Here is a 21629-nt window from a genome sequence, read left to right on the forward strand (position 1 = left end):
TGGATATTATGTATTTTGGATATTAATCCCTCATCGGTTATATCATTTGCAGATATCTTCTCCTGTTCAGTAGATTGCCATTTCATTTTATTGACGGTTTATTCAGCTGCTCTGCCCCTTTCTAATTAGATTGTTTTTTTATATTGAGTTGTGTGAGTATGTATTTTGGATATTATGTATTTTGGATATTAATCCCTCATCGGTTATATCATTTGCAGATATCTTCTCCTGTTCAGTAGATTGCCATTTCATTTTATTGACGGTTTATTCAGCTGCTCTGCCCCTTTCTAATTAGATTGTTTTTTTATATTGAGTTGTGTGAGTATGTATTTTGGATATTATGTATTTTGGATATTAATCCCTCATCGGTTATATCATTTGCAGATATCTTCTCCTGTTCAGTAGATTGCCATTTCATTTTATTGACGGTTTATTCAGCTGCTCTGCCCCTTTCTAATTAGATTGTTTTTTTATATTGAGTTGTGTGAGTATGTATTTTGGATATTATGTATTTTGGATATTAATCCCTCATCGGTTATATCATTTGCAGATATCTTCTCCTGTTCAGTAGATTGCCATTTCATTTTATTGACGGTTTATTCAGCTGCTCTGCCCCTTTCTAATTAGATTGTTTTTTTATATTGAGTTGTGTGAGTATGTATTTTGGATATTATGTATTTTGGATATTAATCCCTCATCGGTTATATCATTTGCAGATATCTTCTCCTGTTCAGTAGATTGCCATTTCATTTTATTGACGGTTTATTCAGCTGCTCTGCCCCTTTCTAATTAGATTGTTTTTTTATATTGAGTTGTGTGAGTATGTATTTTGGATTATGTATTTTGGATATTAATCCCTCATCGGTTATATCATTTGCAGATATCTTCTCCTGTTCAGTAGATTGCCATTTCATTTTATTGACGGTTTCCTTCACTCTGCAAAAGCTTTTTAGTTTTATGTAGTCCCATTTATTTATTTTTGATTTCGTTGCCTTTGCTTGAGGAGACAGATCCACAATATATTGCAAGACTGATGTCAGGGAGCTTATTGCCTAATGTTTTCTTCTAGGAGTTTTATAGTTTCTGGTCTTACATTTAGACCCTAAATCTATTTTGAATTTATTTTTGTGTACAGTGTAAGAAAGTGGGTCAGTTTCCTTTTTTGCATGTGATTTTCCAGTTTCCCCAGCACCATTTATTGAAGAGACTGTTTTTTTTCTCATTGTATATTCTTGCCTCCTTTGTTGAAGATTAATGACCATATAAATGTGGGTTTAAACATTTGTTTATTTAGTTGAGAGAGAGAGGAAAATCATACTCAAGTGGGGGAAGGGGAAGAGGAACAGGGAGAAAAAGAATCCCAAGCAGACTCCCCGCTGATTGCTGAGCCTGATGTCGGGCTCAGTCTCATGACCCCGAGATCATGACCTGAGCCGAAATGAAGAATCGGAAGCTTAACTGACTGAGCCACCCAGGCACTCCATAAATGTGGGTGTATTTCTGGACTCTCTATTCTGTTTCATTGATTATTGTGTATGTTTTTGTGCCAGCACCATACTGTTTGGGTTACTATAGCTTTGTAGAATACTTCTAGCTTTGGTCGTCTTTCTCAAGATTGCTTTGGCTATTCAGCGTCTTTTGTAGTTCCCCTCTTAACAAATTTTTAAGTGTACAATACATTAACTATAGGTACAGCATTGTACAGCAGATCTCTTGAGCTTATTCATCTTGCTTGACTGAAAATTTATGTCTGTTGATCAGTGATTTATTTTCTCCTCCCCTCCCAGCCTCTGGTGACCACCATTCCACTGTTTGATTCTATAAATTTGACTGTCTTATTGTTATTTTTTAAAAGATTTTATTTATTTATTTATTATTTATTTATTTATTTATTTATTTATTTTAGAGAGAGAGAGACAGTGTGTGTGTGGGAGCAGGGGAAGGGGCAGAGGCAGAGGGAGAGAGAATCTCAAGCAGACTCTGGGCTGAGTCAGAGCCCAACTTAGGGCTCGATCTCACAGCCCTGAGATTATGACCTGAGCCACAATCAAGAGTCCGACATTTAACCAACGTAGCCACCCAGACACCCCCAAATTTGACTATTTTAGATGCCTCATATAAGTAGAATCATGTAGTATTTGTCTTTTTGTGACTCACTTATTTTACTTAGCATAATGCCTTCAAGTTTCATCCATGTTGTTCCATAATGCAGACTTTCCTTCCTTTTTTTAGATTGCATTGTATTCCATTGTATGTATAAACCCTATTTTCTTTATCCATACATTTGTGGATGGACACTTAGGTTGTTTCCACGTATTGGCTGTTGTGAGTAGTGTTGCAATGAACATAGGAGTGTTAATTTCTCTAGTATGTAATATTTTCTGTCTCCTAATAACTAAGAATAAATTTTACTTAAATTTGTGATGAAAAACTAACTTTATTAGATATCATACTAAAGATGTGCACCTTAAAACATTAGATCACTGATATGTGCATACATACATATACAACAAATGTGATAAATATATGTCCATATTTTTCCTTACTGTGTATCACATTTTTCCTATTTTATTATATTTTCTCTTTAAACATTTTTGATGATTCTATAATATTTCATTGTATGAATATACTGTAGTATACATAACCATTTATTTCTTTATAATTGGATGTTCTGAGTATTTCTTTTTTACTGTTATAAATAAGATGGTTTTGAGTATTGATGTGTATAGCTCCTTTTTGCATTCGGAATTATTCTCTATTACAGATTTCCTAAAATTGGTATTTTGAGTCAGGATGTAAATTTGATTAAATTTTGGTTCTTTTTGCTTAATTGGTGCACCAGGGGATAGAATGTAAATTGACACAGTCCTTCCAGAAATCCATGTAAGCAAAGCGCCTGGCTTCCCTCATCAGTGTTGGTGTTTTTGCCTTCTCATTACCACCTTTTAAAACTTGTGACAAGTTGAGAATTCTATTGGAAAGGTTGTTTTCCTACAAGAAACAGGCCCTTTAAGTGCTATCTTTTCTTCATAACTACAATTAATGTAATTGTTGTGTAAGAACAAAAAGTCTACCAGAAACATGAAGCTTATGGAAACATGAGACTATGGTATATTAGGTCGTCTCCTAGGCAGTCATAGTAGAATTAGAACCCACGTATTTATTCTTGCTAGTGGTGGGCCTTTGGTGATCCAGGAATGAATAGATGTTTCTAATAAGAATCAGTATTGATTGTTTAATTTGTTCATACAGGGCTTTTTTGCTTATTTGTTTTTAATATATATGCAAGATTCGATTGGTATGTCTGATTAGAAATGAATCTAAAGCAATAGGAAAGAGGGTAGTTGTGGTCTTAGGATATGCATAGGTCCTTTGTTGGCTTTATGTAACAATATATTTTTAATATAGTATTATTTTCCCTTACCTAACAATAATAGCTGTGTAGCTGTTCAAAATCCAGAATTAAAAAAGAAAATTGAAAAGAAAGCCTTCTGATCTGCTAAAGTAGCTATCATAGAAGACTTGCACTCAAGTCCTGTGCTTTCATTGTGGTCCCTTAGAACTTCACTCAGAGCTCATTTCAACTTTTGCCTCTATTGCCTCCTTTAAAATTATAACCGTATTGGAATTATTATCTGACTTTTGGTTATGCATAGGTTAGCCGATGAGTTACATATGCCATCTCTCCCTGAAATGATGTTTGGAGACAACGTTTTAAGAATCCAGCATGGCTCTGGCTTTGGGATTGAGTTCAATGCTACAGATGCGTTAAGATGTGTAAACAACTATCAAGGAATGCTTAAAGTAGCCTGTGCGGAAGAGTGGCAGGAAAGCAGGTGAGAATCTGGGCAGTTATGGGTTAAAAGAAAAAGAAGAGTTGAAAGAAATCTTCAGTCATGATATGTGTATTTTATTAGCGTGAAAGGCAAGTATTATTGTTAAACTTGATAGTTGGATCATTCTAGGATTCATTTTTCTCATCCATAAAATGGAGATTGGTTACCCCACCTCGTGAATACTTGTTGAGTTCCGTTGAATTACAGTTGAGCTGAACTATGTGAGGCTTACATTTTTGAGCTTTCAGTGTTCTTCAGTGAAGAGGCAGTACACCGTGTGCTTTATTGTTCCTGTTTTCGAAGAAAAATGGTTCGTTGTGATTTGCATTGTAAATGTGAGGAGGATTGAAATAGAGAAAAGTGTATTTTCTTTGATAATCAAATCAGCAATTATTTACTTTGTACCTATTATGTACTAGGTACCTCAGAGAATACAAAGAAGTATAAGCCGGCTTTTTAAATCATGTTCTCAGGCAGAATACAGACTAATTGGAAAGCCTCTATCAGCATATGACAAGTTTAATAACAACAAGTATGCAGAAAAACCGAGAAAGAGCTTGTATTAGTGAATTACGACAAGTATACATATATATTAGGTTATTTGTATTATTTGTAGAATATAATTTGGTGTGATATATGAATACAGATGATCTATATTCTGCATTTTTGAACCTGATCCTTCTTATTTTGATATTTGAGGACGGAGGGTGAACACTCCAAAGAAGTTATTAAACCATACGATTGGACCTATACAACAGATTATAAGGGAACATTACTTGGAGAATCACTTAAGTTAAAGGTAAATCTTATTTTTTGCTTTTATGATAAAGTCATTAATTGTCTTGGACAGTCTCAGCATTAGAACTTTCTAATAATGGCTTAATTTTGCTACTACTTTCATCCCACTTAACTCTCTATTGAGGGAAGCTTCAGAACCTAATGCGAAGGGATTTTGCTTATTGATTATAAACAGAAAATAAGAAGGCCATAGTGGAACAATTTTTATTCTCAGCAGTATGTTTAGTGGCAATGGCGAACTGCCTTAATGCTATCCTTATCACTGTCAAGAAGCGTTAAAATGTGTATCTGCCCTTGGTGTAATGAATTAGGCAATTTGGACAGAACCTGCTAGTTAGTAGCTTACAGTTTTACGGATGAACAGGCGGGTGGGCAGATAGGACTTCCAGTCAGATAGCTTAGGTTTTTGTCCTGCCTGCACTGTCTGTGAACCTGGTGTGATTCTAGACAAGTTGCTGACTTTGAGCCTCAATTTTATTAGTAAATTGGGTAAACAGAAATACTGACCTCAACAGCAGAGTTTTGATATGAGCTAATCTGTGGGAAAGTGCTCAATAAATGCTTAAGTTCCACATTAATAATGTGTCTGTTTAAACCGTGCTTAAGAAGAGACGCACTTCATGGTGAATGACGCTGGGAAAGTGGAATTGGTAGGTCTCATATTGGGAACTTAGCTGCATTTTGACATCTTGTACAATTTGAAATGAGGAAAATTTGGCTTAGGTTGCAAGTCTCTGTCACACTGAATTACAGAGAACAGAATTATTTTAGTGTAAAAGTGATTATTGGAGACTCCTATGTTGGTGCTTAGGCAGAAATGTTAAGGAGATAGAGCTGTGTATGGGCTCCTTGTCTCTGCAGAGATTTTTTTTTTTTTTTTTTAAAGATTTTATTTATTTATTTGACAGAGATAGAGACAGCCAGCGAGAGAGGGAACACAAGCAGGGGGAGTGGGAGAGGAAGAAGCAGGCTCACAGCAGAGGAGCCTGATGTGGGGCTCGATCCCATAACGCCGGGATCACGCCCTGAGCCGAAGGCAGACGCTTAACCGCTGTGCCACCCAGGCGCCCCTCTGCAGAGATTTTTAGAGTCTTGGGAAGACAGAAGTTCATAGCAGGAACTCTGTTCTCTTCATTTTCTGCCACTCCTATAATACAAGCTTTAACTATTTTCCTCTGCTCGTTCCAAGACAAATACACATTTTTTGAGAGAACTTGTATGCATTCATTCATTCATTCATTCACTCATTCATTCATTCTTGAGCTCTTTCTCTGAGCTAGGCACTGATTCTAGGAGCTGTGGCTATAGCAGAGAAAAGACAAAAATCCCTCCTTTACAATCTAATGGGGAGCAAGGTTATTTCAGTCCCTTAATACTTCATAGATTAATGTTCTCCTTTCTTCTCCCGAGTGAAAAACTTTGTAAAGAACATAGTTCATTTGATATTTCGTTGCTGGGAGTGAGGAAATGGGAACTTCTTTTAACCCTTTGCAGGAATGATGACTTACAAAAAGCCTCCTATGGGTTATGAAGTAGGATTAGCTGTGACCAGTGAGCAAGAAACACAGCAGTAGAAACAGGGAGTTTGAGAGTTGTAGGAGGTGTCAAGAGCGTGCTCAGTAGTCTTACTGACACTTTTGCCTGTAATGTAATTTGTTCTGAGGTGGTGTTGACAAATGTCAGTGTGATCACCCCTCACTGGTAGTAATGAGCTCCGGCTTTGGCAGGCCTGGAATCAAATCCCAATACCATCACTTAACTTGGAAAAGCAATTTAATCTTGCTAAACATTGTTTCTTACTTTGGTATACTGGATAATAGCAATTGTAAGGTAATAAGAGTATATATCTGAAATGTTTAGCACAATGTCTGTTCCACAGCAAGATCTCCATAAATGGTAGCTGCTGTTATTATTATGATGATAATATCATATCCCAAATGTCAGGGAAACTAAGTTAATATTATTGAAATAACAAGACTAAAATATTAGACTAGATATATACCAAGATGTAATCGAAAATATATATTAAGTATTATTGAAATACCAAGACTAGATATGTTGCCTAAATATTTATTTTTGTTTTATGGTCTAAACAGAGTTGATGAATATGTTCCTTTATTGCCTTAAAAAATTGAGTAACCGTTTTCTAGGCAAAATTATTAGAACTTTGTTGCTTAATTCTCAAAATAACCTTATATCATAGGCATTCTTATCCTCGTTTTATGGTGAAGAAATGGGTTCAAGATCTTAAAGTGTGTGTCTCTTAATAACATAATACCAGTGCTGTAGCTTATTGTTAAGCATGTTTGTTGTTTGTGTAAGATCACTCCATTGGAACAGTTTTTTCATTTGACTTTCTTAATACCTAAGGATTTTTTTTTTAAAGATTTTATTTATTAATTTGACATAGAGAGACAGCCAGCGAGAGAGGGAACACAAGCAGGGGGAGTGGGAGAGGAAGAAGCAGGCTCACAGAGGAGGAGCCTGATGTGGGGCTCAATCCCAGAACGCTGGGATCACGCCCTGAGCCGAAGGCAGACGCTTAACGACTGCACCACCCAGGCGCCCCAATACCTAAGGATTTTTTGCCCTAGAATATTACTTGGGATTTTAAATTATTTGATTCTTCCACCCTTTCTGAAAACAAAAGCCCTGGTGTGTATAGGAAGTATACGCCTGTGGAGGAGAATGTATTTTATATAAATGGTAAGAATGTCAGAGAATGAGGCATTAGAATGAAGCCTTTCCTTTTGCTCTTAAAATTCTTGCCTTTTAATTGCTGGGGGGTGCTGGGGTGTGTGGGCGTGTGTGTGCACGTGTGTGTGTGTGTAGTGTTTTCTCACTCTTTTTGGGTGGTTTTACCTATTACTCCGTGAGCTGTAGCATAGTATAAGAGAAGAGAGCCAGTCATAGAGTTGTACTGGCTGGATTCAAATCCAGCCTTGCAACTTATTAGCTGGGTCACCCTCAGAACATCTCCGAGATTATGGTGTAAGAATGTTATGACATGAGATGCCTAATATGTACCTGGCAATATGTGGTCATTTTCTTCATTCTTGTTAAATAAATAAATTGACTTTGCAGGAGGATAAAAGGGGAAGACTGCCTCTTCTAGTTATCTTGCCTTTTAGGAATAAAACGTGTATAATGTCCATGCATTTAAAAAAGTATTTTTAAAAAAGGTGTATTTATTTATTTAAGAGCAAGTGAGAGAAAGAGAGAGCGTGAGCCAGAGGAGGGGGAGAGAGAGAGGGAGAGAGAATCTTCAAGCAGACTCCTTGCTGAGTCTGGAGCCTGACACAGGACCCTGAGATCGTGACCTGAGCTGAAACCAAGAGTCAGATGCTTAATGGACTGAGCCACCCAGGCGCACCTAAAGAAAGCACTCTTTTTTTTTTTTTTGTAGTTTTATTTTTTATTTTTATTTATTTATTTATTTTAATGTTTTTTTATTATATTATGTTAGTCGCCATACAGTACATCCCTGGTTTCTGATGCAAAGTTCGATGATTCATTAGTTGCATATAACACCCAGTGGACCATGCAATATGTGCCCTCCTTACTACCCATCACCAGTCTATCCCATTCCCCCCTGCCCCGAAGCCCTCAGTTTGTTTCTCATAGTCCATAGTCTCTCATGCTTCATTCCCCCTTCTGATTACCCCCCCCTTTCTTTATCCCTTTCTTCCCCTACCGATCTTCCTAGTTCTTATGTTCCATAGAAGAGAGAAATCATATGATAATTCTTTCTCTGCTTGATTTATTTCACTTAGCATTATCTCCTCCAGTGCCATCCATGTTGCAGCAAATGTTGAGAACTCGTTCTTTCTGATAGCTGAGTAATATTCCATTGTATATATGGACCACAACTTCTTAAACCAGTCATCTGTTGAAGGGCATCTCGGTTCCTTCCACGATTTAGCTATTGTGGACAATGCTGAAAGCACTCTTTTTTAAAGCATGTTGGAACATTTACCAACTTATTCAGTGTGATTTTATATTTTGAGCTTTTTTTTCCTCTTTCTTTTTTTTTTTTTTACTGTGGTAAAAAGACACGTAACAAAACTTACCATCTTAACAATTTCTATGTATTTTAAGTTAGTGTTAAATATATTCATGTTGTTATGCAACCGATTTCCAGAACCTTTTCATCTTGAAAAACTGAAACTGTACCTGTTAAACAATAACTCTCCATTTCCTCCTCCCCCAGCCCCATGGCAGCCACCATTCTATTTTCTGTTTCTATGAAGTTGACCACTCGAGATACTTCAGATAAGTGGAATCATACAATTTTTGTCTTTCTGTGACTGGCTTATTTCACTTAGCATAGTTCCTCAAGGTTCATCAATGTAGCACGTGTCAGACTTTCCATCCTTAAAGGCTGAAAAATACTTCTGTGTATGTATATGCCATATTTTGTTTACCCACTCATTTGTGAGCATTTGGGTTGCTTGTCCTTGGCTATTGTGAATAGAGCTGTTATGAACAGAGGTGTGCAACTATCTCTTTTGAGATTCTGCTTTTAGTTTTTTGGATATATACCCGGAAGTAGAATTGCTAGATCACACGGCAATTCTATTTTTAATCTTTTGAAGAACTTATATACTGTTTTCTGCAGTGGCTGCCCCATTTTACATTCCCATCAGCAATGCGTGAGGGGTTTTAATTTGCATCTCGCTAATGATTAGTGATGTTGATTAGTGATCTTTTCATATGCTTATTGGCCATTTATATATCATCTTCAGTATCTTAAGCTTTTCGAAGTACATTTTTAGAGAGAAATGTACAGACGTAAACATTGGAGATGAATGGACTTTGTTAAGTCTAAAGGCAAAAGGAACTGCCATAAGTATTGTACCCTAGTTGATAAAGTTTTTCACAGAGGTATGGGTTAACAATTCTAATAGTATTTCAGTTTTGCAAGATGAAGACGTTCTAGAGATGTGTTTGACAACAATGTGAATATAGTTAACGCTATTGAATTGTATGCTTAAAAATGGTTAAGATGGTAGATTTCATGTTACATATTTTTGGCTGCAAGTAAAAGAAGTTAAACGTAGAGTTACCGTATAACACAGCAATTCTACTCCCTCGGTATACACTCAAGAGAATTGAAAAACCTGTAACCATGCAAAAACCTGTACCCAGCTGTTCATGGCAGCATTATTAATAATAGCTAAAATGTGGAAAACAGACAAATAACCATCAGATATAAGCAGAACTGGTGTATCTAGGCAGTGGGATATTATTTAGCCTTGAAAAAGGAGTGAAGCGCTGATACATGCTGGAACATGGACGGGCCTCGGAAACATGCTAAGTGAAAGAAGTCAGACACAAAGCACACATGTGTGATTCCAGAATGATTTGCAAAAGAGGCAAATCTATAGAAACAGAAGTTAGAGTAGTGGTTTCCAGGGGCTAGGGGAAGGAGGGAATGGAGAGTTGCTGCTAATAGATATGGGGGTTTCTCTTTGAGGCGATGGCAATGTTCTGGAGTTAGTTAGCAGTGAGGACTGCACAATCTTTGAAAATACTAAAAACCACTCAGTTGTACACTTTCAAAGGGTGAGTTGTATAGTACGGAAGTTACATCTTCATTTAAAAAAAAAAGAAAAAAATCACCGTATAACAGTAATTTCACTATATATTACTAATGGTATGTACTATAGAACAAAAAGAAAAAAGTTTTCTTATATATATTATATGTATATATATGATGATAAATATATAATGTGTGTGTATATATACACTCACTACTTTCAGTAATTTTTAAAGAGGAAATTTTTTAAAAGGAAATTTGGCATAGGGCTCTTAGCATTTACCATTAACTTTATATGATAAATTAAAAAATATTTATAGGTCAAGTGAGTGTCATAAACCTCCATCTGACGTGTGGGAAGTCTTATTTGAAAGATGTGAATGGGACTCACTCTTCTTGTAAGGTATTAAGAATGTTTGTAGCATCCCGTATGTTTCTTAAGCCTTTTAAAGGTTGTGAAATAACTCCGAAAACATGAAGGTACAGTTTAGTGAACTGTGAAATGTAGCCACCCAGGAAAAGAAATAAGATGTTGTGAGCACCCTCCAGCAGGACCCTTCCTGATCAAAATTCTTTTTAAAAAATATTTTCTAGTATAATTTGAAATTCTCGACCTTAGCTTTTAGTTCCTTAAAACTAGTGTGCATTGTTATTTTACAGCTTGGGCCTCGTTTTCAAAATCTGGAGTCCCTAGGGTCTTTTATTGTCTTGTTATTTCTGTTGGTTCTGGTTTATGGCGTCTAGGCTCCTAACGTGTCTCCTTATTTTGTTGAAATCCCAGGACGATGATATTTTTCTCCGGAGAGGATTTTTGTTATTTCTGACAGGCACCTGGGGGTGTTCATAGTCAAGGACACAGTTCTCCAAACGTTTGTAAAGACAGCGAATGTTTTAGGCTCTGAGGGTTGTAGAGTTTACGTTGCAGTTGCTCACCTGTGCTGTTGTAGTTGAAAGCCGCCGTAGACAATAGGTAAATGAATAGTCCTGGCTTTGTATCAGTAACATTTTACTTTGGGACGTGGAAATTTGAGTTTCATATAGTGAAATATATATGAATCCATATATATATTCATATAATGAATTTGAATTTCATGTGTCCTGAGGTATTCTTTTTTTGAACTTACCTGCTTTTTCCAATCATTTAAAAAAATGTAAAAATGATTCTTAGCTCACAGTTCATTCAAAAATAGGTGATGGGCCACATTTGGCCACATCTGGCCTACAGGCCTTCGTTTGCTAACCTCTGGCTTGGGACCAGTGTTTGAGGTTTCTAGGCCTGTAACATAAAAAGTTGTGAAACCAGAGTAGCGCTCGTCGCAAAATTGGGAGCGGCTCAGTGAATTGTCAAAGGTCCCTGTCCTTAGTGACCACTGAGCAGTGATGGAGCCAAAGATTAGCAGAGCCCAGCCTCTCACCTGGATCAGCCATTCCAGTTGCCTCCAGGCCCCAGCTCGGCTCACTTGCACTTTTTCTGGGCTCCAGTCTCTCAGGTCTCAGTCCAGTAATTCTGCATCTTGACCATTTGATGTTTTTAAGGTTTTGTTTTTTTCATCCAGCTTTTAAGTTGTCTTCAGCAAGAGAGTTTGTCTGGGTTACTTATTCTGACAATACTAGAGGCCAGAAGTGTTTGATCTGTTTTCATTTGAGCTGTTGGTTTTGGGGATTTTTTCCTCCTTTCTTTTCAGATACCTGAGTTTAGGGAGGACATAAATAGAGTTGTGGAAGAGAAAAGAGAAAGAGAAAATACGTTTTAAACATGTTTGTCCTTGCAAATGAAGAAGAAAGTATAGATAAATATAATGAATATCCCTAACCCATGTTTTATCTAATTGTTTTCTTTCTCTTTCAAATTTTTTATAAGAACAAGTAAATGACAAAACTGATAGATTCATTTTTATGGTCCCTTGTGAAGGTATATATGAAACATTAGTGAAGTAGCCATTTACTAATGAGAAAATTGATATGATTGGTTAATTTTTTTGGAAGTCAGCTGTTTTTATAAGGAGGATCTTACAAATGTATTCCTTTGAACTAAAACTAAATAAAAAGTAAGGAATTTAGAAGTTGTGTTTATACTGACAGAACTTTTATGCTCTTAGGCAGTCCTAGAAGAACCAGCTTTTGTCTTCGATAGAATCCAAACATGCAGGTGACACAAGGGGCTGGTTATATGCTGCCCTGTCGCTGCCCCTCGCCTCCCTTCCCATTCCCAATTTTCACCTTTGTATGTGGCCGCAGGTCTGCTCCAGACACATTTTGGAAAAAAATTGCAGAGGGCTAAAGTGTTATCTGTGAGTGAACATGGGAGAAATATGGACATTTTTCACCTCTTGGAACTCCTATCCTCACTGCTTCTTGTCATCGTAATCTTTTCCCCCCTACATCACATAATACTCCCTTAAACTGATCCCCTGCCCCTTTATGTCAAGAGACATAAAGGATGTCTCTTGAACATCCTTTATCATATTCTTCTAATGTTTGTCCAGTTTTCTCGAACTACTCTCTATTTCCTAATTCTGTCCAGGAGTCAGATTACCTCATGATGGCTACTGAGGAAGGTAAAATAATAGCTACCATTTACTGAACACCTGTGGTTTGACAAGCATTGTTGTGTGTATTTATGGTACAACTATGTCAAAGAATAGAAAAGCTGAACATCTTCTAGTGAAATCGGGTGGCGTAGAGAATGATAGCTCAGTTCCTACTCTATAGCTTAGGCGACACTTGGACTTAGTAAGCTGCTGCTATGACTTGCCACGTTAACATTGTTGATGCTCTTGTTGGGTCGTGAATCTGTGTGTCTGCGAGCTACGAAATAATACAGTGAAGAGATGGCCAGCATCCTCTAAAGAGCTTTGGGGTGCTAGGAGTTTTTCCTTCAGAATTTCTTTGAAAGTTCTTACTTACCTCATTACTTAAAACACTATTTTGTTTGTAGGTTTGGGGAAGCTAGGCAGGGAATCTAAAAGATTCTAGTGGGAATTTTTTAAGTTCCTAACCAGTGTCTTAAAGGTGGACTTTCACAGCACAAAACTGCTTTGGACGTCTATGATCGTAGTTCATCACACTAATTTTCAGATGATTAATTCTCTCATAATCACAACAGAACACTTGCTTTGAATTGGACTTTTATGAAAGATGATGAATTTTGACTCTGTGTTTCGTGAACCTACAGTATCAGCCACCTGTAGTATCTTCAGGTTTTCAGGGACAAGGAACATCTTCATCTGTCACGTCTGCTGACGACGCCCAGAAGTAGAGCTGTGTGCTCCGGCTATGAAGACAAGGCTGGTAGGAAAACTATTTTCCTGTGACTCTAGCTCTTTAAATTTTTATGTGTTCTTTCTTGAATTTTTTCTTTCAGGTTGTACCCACAACAGATCATATAGATACAGAGAAATTGAAAGCCAGAGAACAGATTAAATTTTTTGAAGAAGTTCTCCTGTTTGAGGATGAACTTCATGATCATGGAGTTTCAAGCCTGAGTGTGAAAATTGTGAGTACTATGATTTTTTAAAAAATTAACATGGTCGGGGCGCCTGGGTGGCAGAGCGGTTAAGCATCTGCCTTCGGCTCAGGGCGTGATCCCGGCGTTCTGGGATCGAGCCCCACGTCAGGCTCCTCCACTATGAGCCTGCTTCTTCCTCTCCCACTTCCCCTGCTTGTGTTCCCTCTCTCGCTGGCTGTCTCTCTCTGTCAAATAAATAAATAAAATCTTTAAAAAAAAAAAAATTAACATGGTCGGGTATGTAAGACTCACTTAGAGTCACACTGTCTTTTTTTTTTTTTTTTTAAGATTTTATTTATTCGACAGAGATAGACAGCCAGTGAGAGAGGGAACACAAGCAGGGGGAGTGGGAGAGGAAGAAGCAGGCTCAGCGGAAGAGCCTGACGTGGGGCTCGATCCCATACGCCGGGATCACGCCCTGAGCCGAAGGCAGACGCTTAACCGCTGTGCCACCCAGGCGCCCCTAGGATCACACTGTCTTAACGTGGTGTCATGTAAAGTATCACTTGGGTCTAGAGTACCTCTTCATATCCGTATAAAGTTCACAATGTCTTAGCATATTCCTAAGACTTCAGTTTCACCGAACATTTTCTTTTAAGAGCTGCCTGGCTGCTTTGTAGTTTATCTGCTTACTATTTAATCTGAACGAAAATTATGGCTTCAGTTTCACTTTTGCATTAAAATTCTATTGAAACGATCTGCAGACAGCACCGTGGATATAGGAATTTCACTGCATCGGAAACTGCGCTTTCCAACTTCAGCACAGAAATAGAAAACAAATGACACATGTAAATGCCCTTCTCCTTTTGTATTCTTTTCTGCCTGGAGGACACACTACTTGCATTTACAATGTTATTGGTGGAACATGTTTAAACAGAATAATACAGAGCTCATTAGCAGTTACTCATGTGTGTTTACTATTAGGTCATAATTGGGTTTCTAACACTTTATAGAAAAATTTCAACTGAAACTTTGTATTGTATGGCTTGTCCCTTAAGACCCAGCGAAAATGTCATCTCCTGTGTAAGGCACACAACAGCTCCCCTAGGCAGAGTTAAATATTCCTCTTCCAAAGAAAGACAATTATCATATGATTTCTCTCATCTATGGAACATAAGAACTAGGATGATCGGTAGGGGAAGAAAGGGATAAAGAAAAGGGGGGTAATCAGAAGGGGGAATGAAACATGAGAGACTATGGACTATGAGAAACAAACTGAAGACTTCAGAGGGGAGGGGGTGGGGGAATGGGATAGACTGGTGATGGGTAGTAAGGAGGGCACGTATTGCATGGTGCACTGGGTGTTATACGCAACTAATGAAGCATCAAACTTTACATCGGAATCTGGGGATGTACTGTATGGTGATTAACATAATATAATAAAATAAAAAAAAAATATTCCTCTGCCAGACCCCTATAAGTACTTTCTATTAGACCTCTCGATTATAGCACTTATCATAAGGTATGTCAAAGACAGGGCCCCACTACCAGAAATTGTGCTTGGAGTGTAATGGTTATGGGTGTTGTGGTTGAAATGATAAGGAATGAAAACAGTAAATCAAAACAGCAATATGTTTTAAAGTCAAGTTTTTCTATACAATCACAGAATTTTAGAATTGTAATGACTGTGTAGAGAATCGCTTAGTCTAACTTCTGTGTTTTATAGACAAGGCCCAGAAGTTTGGTTTATCTAGGGTCATGAAACTACTTAGTGACAGTTTTCTTTGTATCACCTAATATCTATCATTATTCTGCCATTAGATAATTGTTTTGTTAGCACCTTACTCCCTTGTTCACCTGTAAACCCCCCCCCCAATTCAGCTCTTGTCATTTAGATTTGTTCACTTTCCAATTTATCCAGTCATGCACCTTTCTGCTTGCCTACCCACCTACTATGACTAATTGACTATGTGGAATGTTCCTTGTGGGTTTGCATATCTGGGTGTGCATTTGTATCCAAGTAGGTGGCTATTCCTTGATGTATCCAAGTGGGTAGCTATGTGGGGAGCGCATGTGTTTTTGTGGGTGAAGGAGTTGGAGAGGATGGGCATGAATATATTATGTGTGTACCAGAGTAAATAGTAACTAAGTCTCAAACTGAAGAGTAAGGTCATCTTAACATGTTCTTTTTACCTCGTGTAAATTTTTATTTTTTATTTATTTTCAAAGATTTTATTTATTTATTTGTCAGAGAGAGAGAGTGTGAGACAGAGAGAGAGAGCACAAGTAGGGGGAGCAGCAGGCAAAGGGAGAAGCAGGCTTCCCGCTGATCAAGGAGTACAATGTGGAACTTGATCCCAGGACCCTGGCACCATGACCTGAGCTGAAGGCAGCTGCTTAACCAACTGAGCCACCCAGGTGTCCCTATTTTTTTTTTTTTTTAAGATTTATTTGAGTGAGAGAGCACGCGCGCGTGCGCACGCGCACACACACACACACACGCAAGCACAGGTAGGGGGAAGGGCAGAGGGAGAGAGAGAATCTCAAGAATATTCATGCTGAGCTCGTAGCCCCATGCAGGGGTTATTCTCACCACCCTGAGATCACTACCCGAGCCAAAACCCAAGAGTTCCACGCTGAACTGACTTCACCAAGGCGCTCCTTCACCTCATGTAACTTTTTTTTTAAAGATTTTATTTATTTATTTGAGAGAGAGTGTGAGCAAGCACGCACACAAGCGGGGGGTGGGGGGTGCAAAAGGAGAGGAAGAAGCAGATTCCGTGCTGAGCTCCACACAGAGCTCCATCGTACAACCCCCAGATCACGACCTCAGCAGAAATCAAGAGTCGGATGCCCAACCAATGAACCACCCAGGCGCCCCCAAATGAAGTTCCCTTCTATAGAAGCAAAGATTAGCCTGGTAAATATAAATGGAGGTGAGAAACCAGGAATGCGGTGCCTGGGAAACTAGGGAAGCAGAACTTTTCAAGAAGGACGTGAAAGTCAGTATCATGCTGTAGGGAGATCTTAGAATGAGATGGTGTCCACTAGACTACAAACCTTGTTTATTGGTTTTAGCAAGTAAGATATTGTTATTCACCTTGGCAGGTGCAGCTTAACTTACATGTTGAGGGGGTAAGTGAAGGATGTGGAGGTGCAGACAAGGAGTAGACCAAACTTCCAGAAAGCTTCCTGGATGAGAAGAAACAGAGCTGTACCTAAGAGAGGACATGAGGTTGACCGAAGTGTGTGTGCTTTTTGTTTTTTTAAGTATGGGAAAGACTAGGGGTGCCTGGGTGGCTCGGTCGGTTAAACATCGGACTCTTGATTTTGGCTCGGGACGTGATCTCGGGGTCCTGGGATCGGGTCCCACGTTGGGTTCCCTGCTCAGCAGGGAGACTGCTATTCCCTCTGTCCCCGCCCCCACACTTGTGGTTTTGTGCACGTGCTCTCTCTAATGAATAAATAAAATCTTTTTAAAAATATGGGGAAGACTAGCATGTTCAGGTGCTCACAGGAAGGAGTCACTTGTAGAGAGAGGAGAGAAAATGAATGGACCGAGGTTTCAGAGGAGGAGGAAGGCTTTGAGCCTTTACTGTCTGTGAGACACTGGGTTGGAAGAACTCCAGTCTTCTCCTCCCAGGTTCCTCCTTTACTCTCACACTCAGGGTGCTTATGACATCAGATGTATAGGTTTTTCCCCACACCTAGGATTCTGCTACATTAGCTGGATGCCCTGCAATTTAACTCACTATCTACTTGGAGATAGTGTCAGATCCCACAGGCTAAGGGCTTAGTCCCACAAGACACCAGCCCCCAACCCTGCCTCCTCAGTGCCAGCCACAAGTGATAGGTCCCCGATTACCCACAACTTCTGTCCAACTTGGCTACAAATTGGAGGTTCCTATGACCTCTTCCCCTTGGATTTGATTATTTGCTAGAACAGCTCACAGGGAGCCACTGACTTACGTTTATGGGTTTATTAAAGGATATGGTAACGGAGGTAGAGATGAGCAGCCATATGAGAGATACGTAGGGGGAAGTGTGGGATGGTCCAAGTGCAGTGTTGGGCTACTTAATCCTCCTGATGTGTTCACCAACCTGGAAACTCTGAACCCCATACTGTTAGGATTTTATGGAGGCTTCCTCACATGGGCATGGTCAATTATTAACTCCATTTCCAGCTCCTCTCTTCTCTCTGGAAGATGAGAATCCAGGCTTCTCATCATGCCCTGGTCTTTCTGGGGACCATCTCCGACCCAGGTGTTCACCCAGATTTGCTTCATTAGAACAAAAGATGTTCCTAAGTGCTCTTATCACTTAAGGAATTTACACGGGTTTCAGAAGCCCTCTGTCAGGAACCAGAAACAGACCAATATATTTATTTTCTATTATTTCACAGACACCGTGTTAGATATTTGTCTGTATTATCTCCTTATCTACACAGTGAGAGGATGTGGAAGGTCAGAGAGATTAAGTAACTTGCCCAAGATCATTACCCAGTGGATCAGTCTGACTCTGCCTTTCCTCATCATCTTCTAGGATCTAGCTCCTGGGGAGGAAGGGTTAGCCTTAGGAGAGATGCTGCTTCTGTGGAGATAGGAGGAAAGGGAGACGGGATGTAGGTAACCCACCTCTAGTCCAGTGATGCCCAAACCTGGAGTTTTATCAGAATCACCTAGACAGATTAGAGATACAGTTATCTCTTAACACAGTGGGACAAAGAGTGTTTCTTGTCTGACCATCCATAGTACATAGTACACTTGCTGTATGTGTGTTGACTGGAAAGTTGGGTAGACACATGGGAATGGAGAGAATAGGTCGGGAAAGGCTTTTTAGAGGAGGTGGTCCTGATCTGAGTTTTAGGTGTGTAAGTTTCTCCAGCCTGACCAGGGAGGGGTGGGTGGTAGAACACAGTGACAGTGAGGTGTTTTCTGAGCTGGTTGTTTGTGACAGCTGCCAGTAGCTTCAGGCTGTCATGTTACCAACCTGTGCCTCAGAATGAAGTACGGGGATCGTTTCCAACCCCCTGCTGGGTACTTACCGCTTGAGGCCATTTAATTGGCCTTTTTACTTAGAGCAGTTTCTGACTTCACATTTTCCCAGTTGCTTTCAGATAAAATGTGAACTGTCTCAGATTATTTTTAGTGTAACAGAGCTCTCCGAGGAACTTCTAAAAATAAGTATAAAATTTTAAGGACTACCGTATATATTTCCCCATGGCTAGGAGTTTGGGGAATGGAATAAGCAGTTGACTCTTGAACATTGTGGGAATTAGGGATACCAATAACCCTCCCTCAGAAGTTGAAAATCCTTGGGGCGCCTGGGTGGTTCAGTCGGTTAAGTGGCTGCTGTCGGCTCAGGTCATGATCCCAGAGTCCTGGGATCAAGTCCCACAGTGGGCTTCTTGCTCAGCGGCTAGCCTGCTTCTCCCCTAGCCTGCTTCTCCCCCTCCCTCTGCCTCTCCCTCTTCTTGTGTCTGCGCACACATGCACTCTCTCTCTCTCAAATAAATAAAATCTTTAAAAAAAAAAAGTTGAAAATCCTTGTATAACTTTTGACTCCCCCAAAACTTAACTAATAGCCTACAGTAAGAACATAAGTCTTACTGGTAACATAAACAGTTGATTACACATATTTTGCATGTTATATGTATTATATACTATATTCTTACAATAAAGTAAGCTAGAGAAAAGAAAATGTTAAGAACGTCATAGGGAAGAGAAAATAGAGAAGAGAAAATTTATTGAAAAACATCGGCATATGTGGACTTGCACAGTTCAAACCTGTGTTGTTCAAGGGACAACTGTATAGATATCCTTCACTTTCAAAATGTTCTTGGAATCATCTGGGATAATGGTAGTCATGTTCATTGCCTTTATTTGGTGTTTTAACCTTGGCCAGAAAACTGCTCAAGAGTTTTTGTTTTAGAATTGTAAAGCTAGTTGCTTATGAATGTTTGGTTTTTTGGTTTCCATAATAATTATAAAACACTCTGAAAAGAAATGATACTGAAATGTGCCTGCTTATATAAACAAAGTAAGATTCCTGATATTGTTATAGCCTTTTGGGTTGCCTTTAATTTATTTAATTGTTTCAGGTTTTGAAGTGATTTTACCATCTTTTTTTTTTTTTTTTTTTTTAAAGATTTTTTATTTATTCGACAGAGAGAGAGACAGCCAGCGAGAGAGGGAGCACAAGCAGGGGGAGTGGGAGAGGAAGCAGCAGGCTCATAGCGGAGGAGCCTGATGTGGGGCTCGATCCCAGAACGCCGGGATCACGCCCTGAGCCAAAGGCAGACGCTTAACCGCTGTGCCACCCAGGCGCCCCGTGATTTTACCATCTTAATTTTTAATTCTAAACTTAGGCAATTTTAATTAAAAAAAGAAAATTTCCTGTGACACGGATCCCCAGGGAGAAAGAGTAGATTTGGAGCTCTGTGCACCGTGAGGTCTAGGATGTTTTTGCATTTGCTTCAGTGAGTTTCTTAGGAGTTTTGATAATTTTGTGTGAGTGGCATTACCTATATCTAATCACAGGATATTTCAGAAATTAAGTTTTGGGGTTTTTTTCTTTCTTTCTTTTTTTTAATTGTATTTATTTGTCAGAGAGAGAGCACAAGCAGGGGGAGCTGCAGAGGAAGAAGGAGAAGCAGGCTTCCTGCTGAGCAATGAGCCAGATGTGGGACTTGATCCTGGGACCCTGGGACCATGACCTGAGCCCAACCACTTAACTGACTGAGCCAGCCAGGTGTCCCAGTTTTGTTTTCTAAATCAGCTTCTTTTAGCTGTTTGTTTTTAGGTTAGGATTTTGTGTTTTAATAGACTGTCCTGGGTAGGGTTTGCAGTTGATAGGACTCCTCTAACAAAGATCTAAAGGAAAGCTATTTTCATGCTAATATGTAAGTTTTTAGCTTTCAAAGGAAATAAATTCCCTATCTCCCAAATACTGACAATGCTGTTAGGTTTTGTAATGGTTTTTCCAGCTAATGGGTAGTTCCATTCTGAGTAGTCGGGAGTGAATGTTACCCACCTTCTGCTTCCATGTTTTACTTACGAGTCCAAGTATACCAGGTAGGAACATATCTTTCATCTCTGGGGACAAAAAGTTCCACAAAACCTGTGCAGAGGTAGCTTTTGTTGAAATGTAGCCCTGGCGAAATGCTGGATTTTACAGAGACAGGGCCTAAGAAATTGTTTCTTCACACCCCCTATTTTTATAGATGAAGAAGGAGACTTTGGGGGGTTTAGTAACTTGCTCTAAATTAGTGGTTCTCAACCTAATTACACACATTGCTCTGTTGTTGTTGTTGTTGTTGTTTACCAAGTACTTGAAGCACCCCCTCCCTTTTACTACCCCGAAACATAATTCATAGATAATATAGCCCACCTTCTTTCCAATAAACCAACATGATGTCCTAATTATAAAATAAAAGAGAACTAGAAGGAAATTGATTTAGAATCAAATATGTATTGCAGTATGTAAGTGCATAATGTGCCTGCACTAAAAGACATAATGAAGTAATCAGGTACTTACATTTGCACACTGACTCTCTGTGAATGAGACAGCTAGAGGCGGAGGCGGGCGGAGATGCCAGGTATCAGTGAGGGACTCAGATAGCTCAGATAACACAGTCAGGACTGCAACTGGTGATGTAATTCTTCAAAAATGGTGAACAGCCCTTAAGTAAAGTTCCAAGTGAGGCAAAGTATAATCTTTCCTTGATTTACAATTAATTGCGTTCCTGGAAATTGAGTGAATTTTGCATATGTATGTCATATGTATGTAAAATGGAATTAGGTTCTAAGGTCAGAACAATATAAATTGTTTTGTTTTGTTTTGACCCCTGTGAATGCTCTGTAAGGTATTTGGAAGTTTTCTGGGTTGCAGGATTGGACTTTGTTGTGTGGGATTGTCTTGTGCATTATAGAACATCGAACATCTCCGGTCTCCAGCTGCTAAATATTGCAGTTGCTCATCATTGTGAGAAAAAACACCCTCTCGGGGC

General features: G+C 39.0%; 1 protein-coding gene across 1 annotated transcript in view; it reads left to right on the top strand.

Moving 5' to 3' along the window:
• The window catches only part of TIPRL (TOR signaling pathway regulator), a 40985-nt gene that overhangs the window by 10347 nt on the left and 9009 nt on the right, over window positions 1-21629 (top strand). The window contains exons 2-4 of the mRNA XM_002930787.4: window positions 3657-3836; window positions 4536-4635; window positions 13538-13669. Of these exons, the coding sequence (XP_002930833.4) occupies window positions 3657-3836; window positions 4536-4635; window positions 13538-13669 (412 nt within the window). The remainder of the gene's footprint in view (window positions 1-3656; window positions 3837-4535; window positions 4636-13537; window positions 13670-21629) is intronic.

The sequence above is a fragment of the Ailuropoda melanoleuca genome, chromosome 8 (genome assembly GCF_002007445.2).
Source record: "Ailuropoda melanoleuca isolate Jingjing chromosome 8, ASM200744v2, whole genome shotgun sequence".
Taxonomy (NCBI): Eukaryota; Metazoa; Chordata; class Mammalia; order Carnivora; family Ursidae; genus Ailuropoda; species Ailuropoda melanoleuca.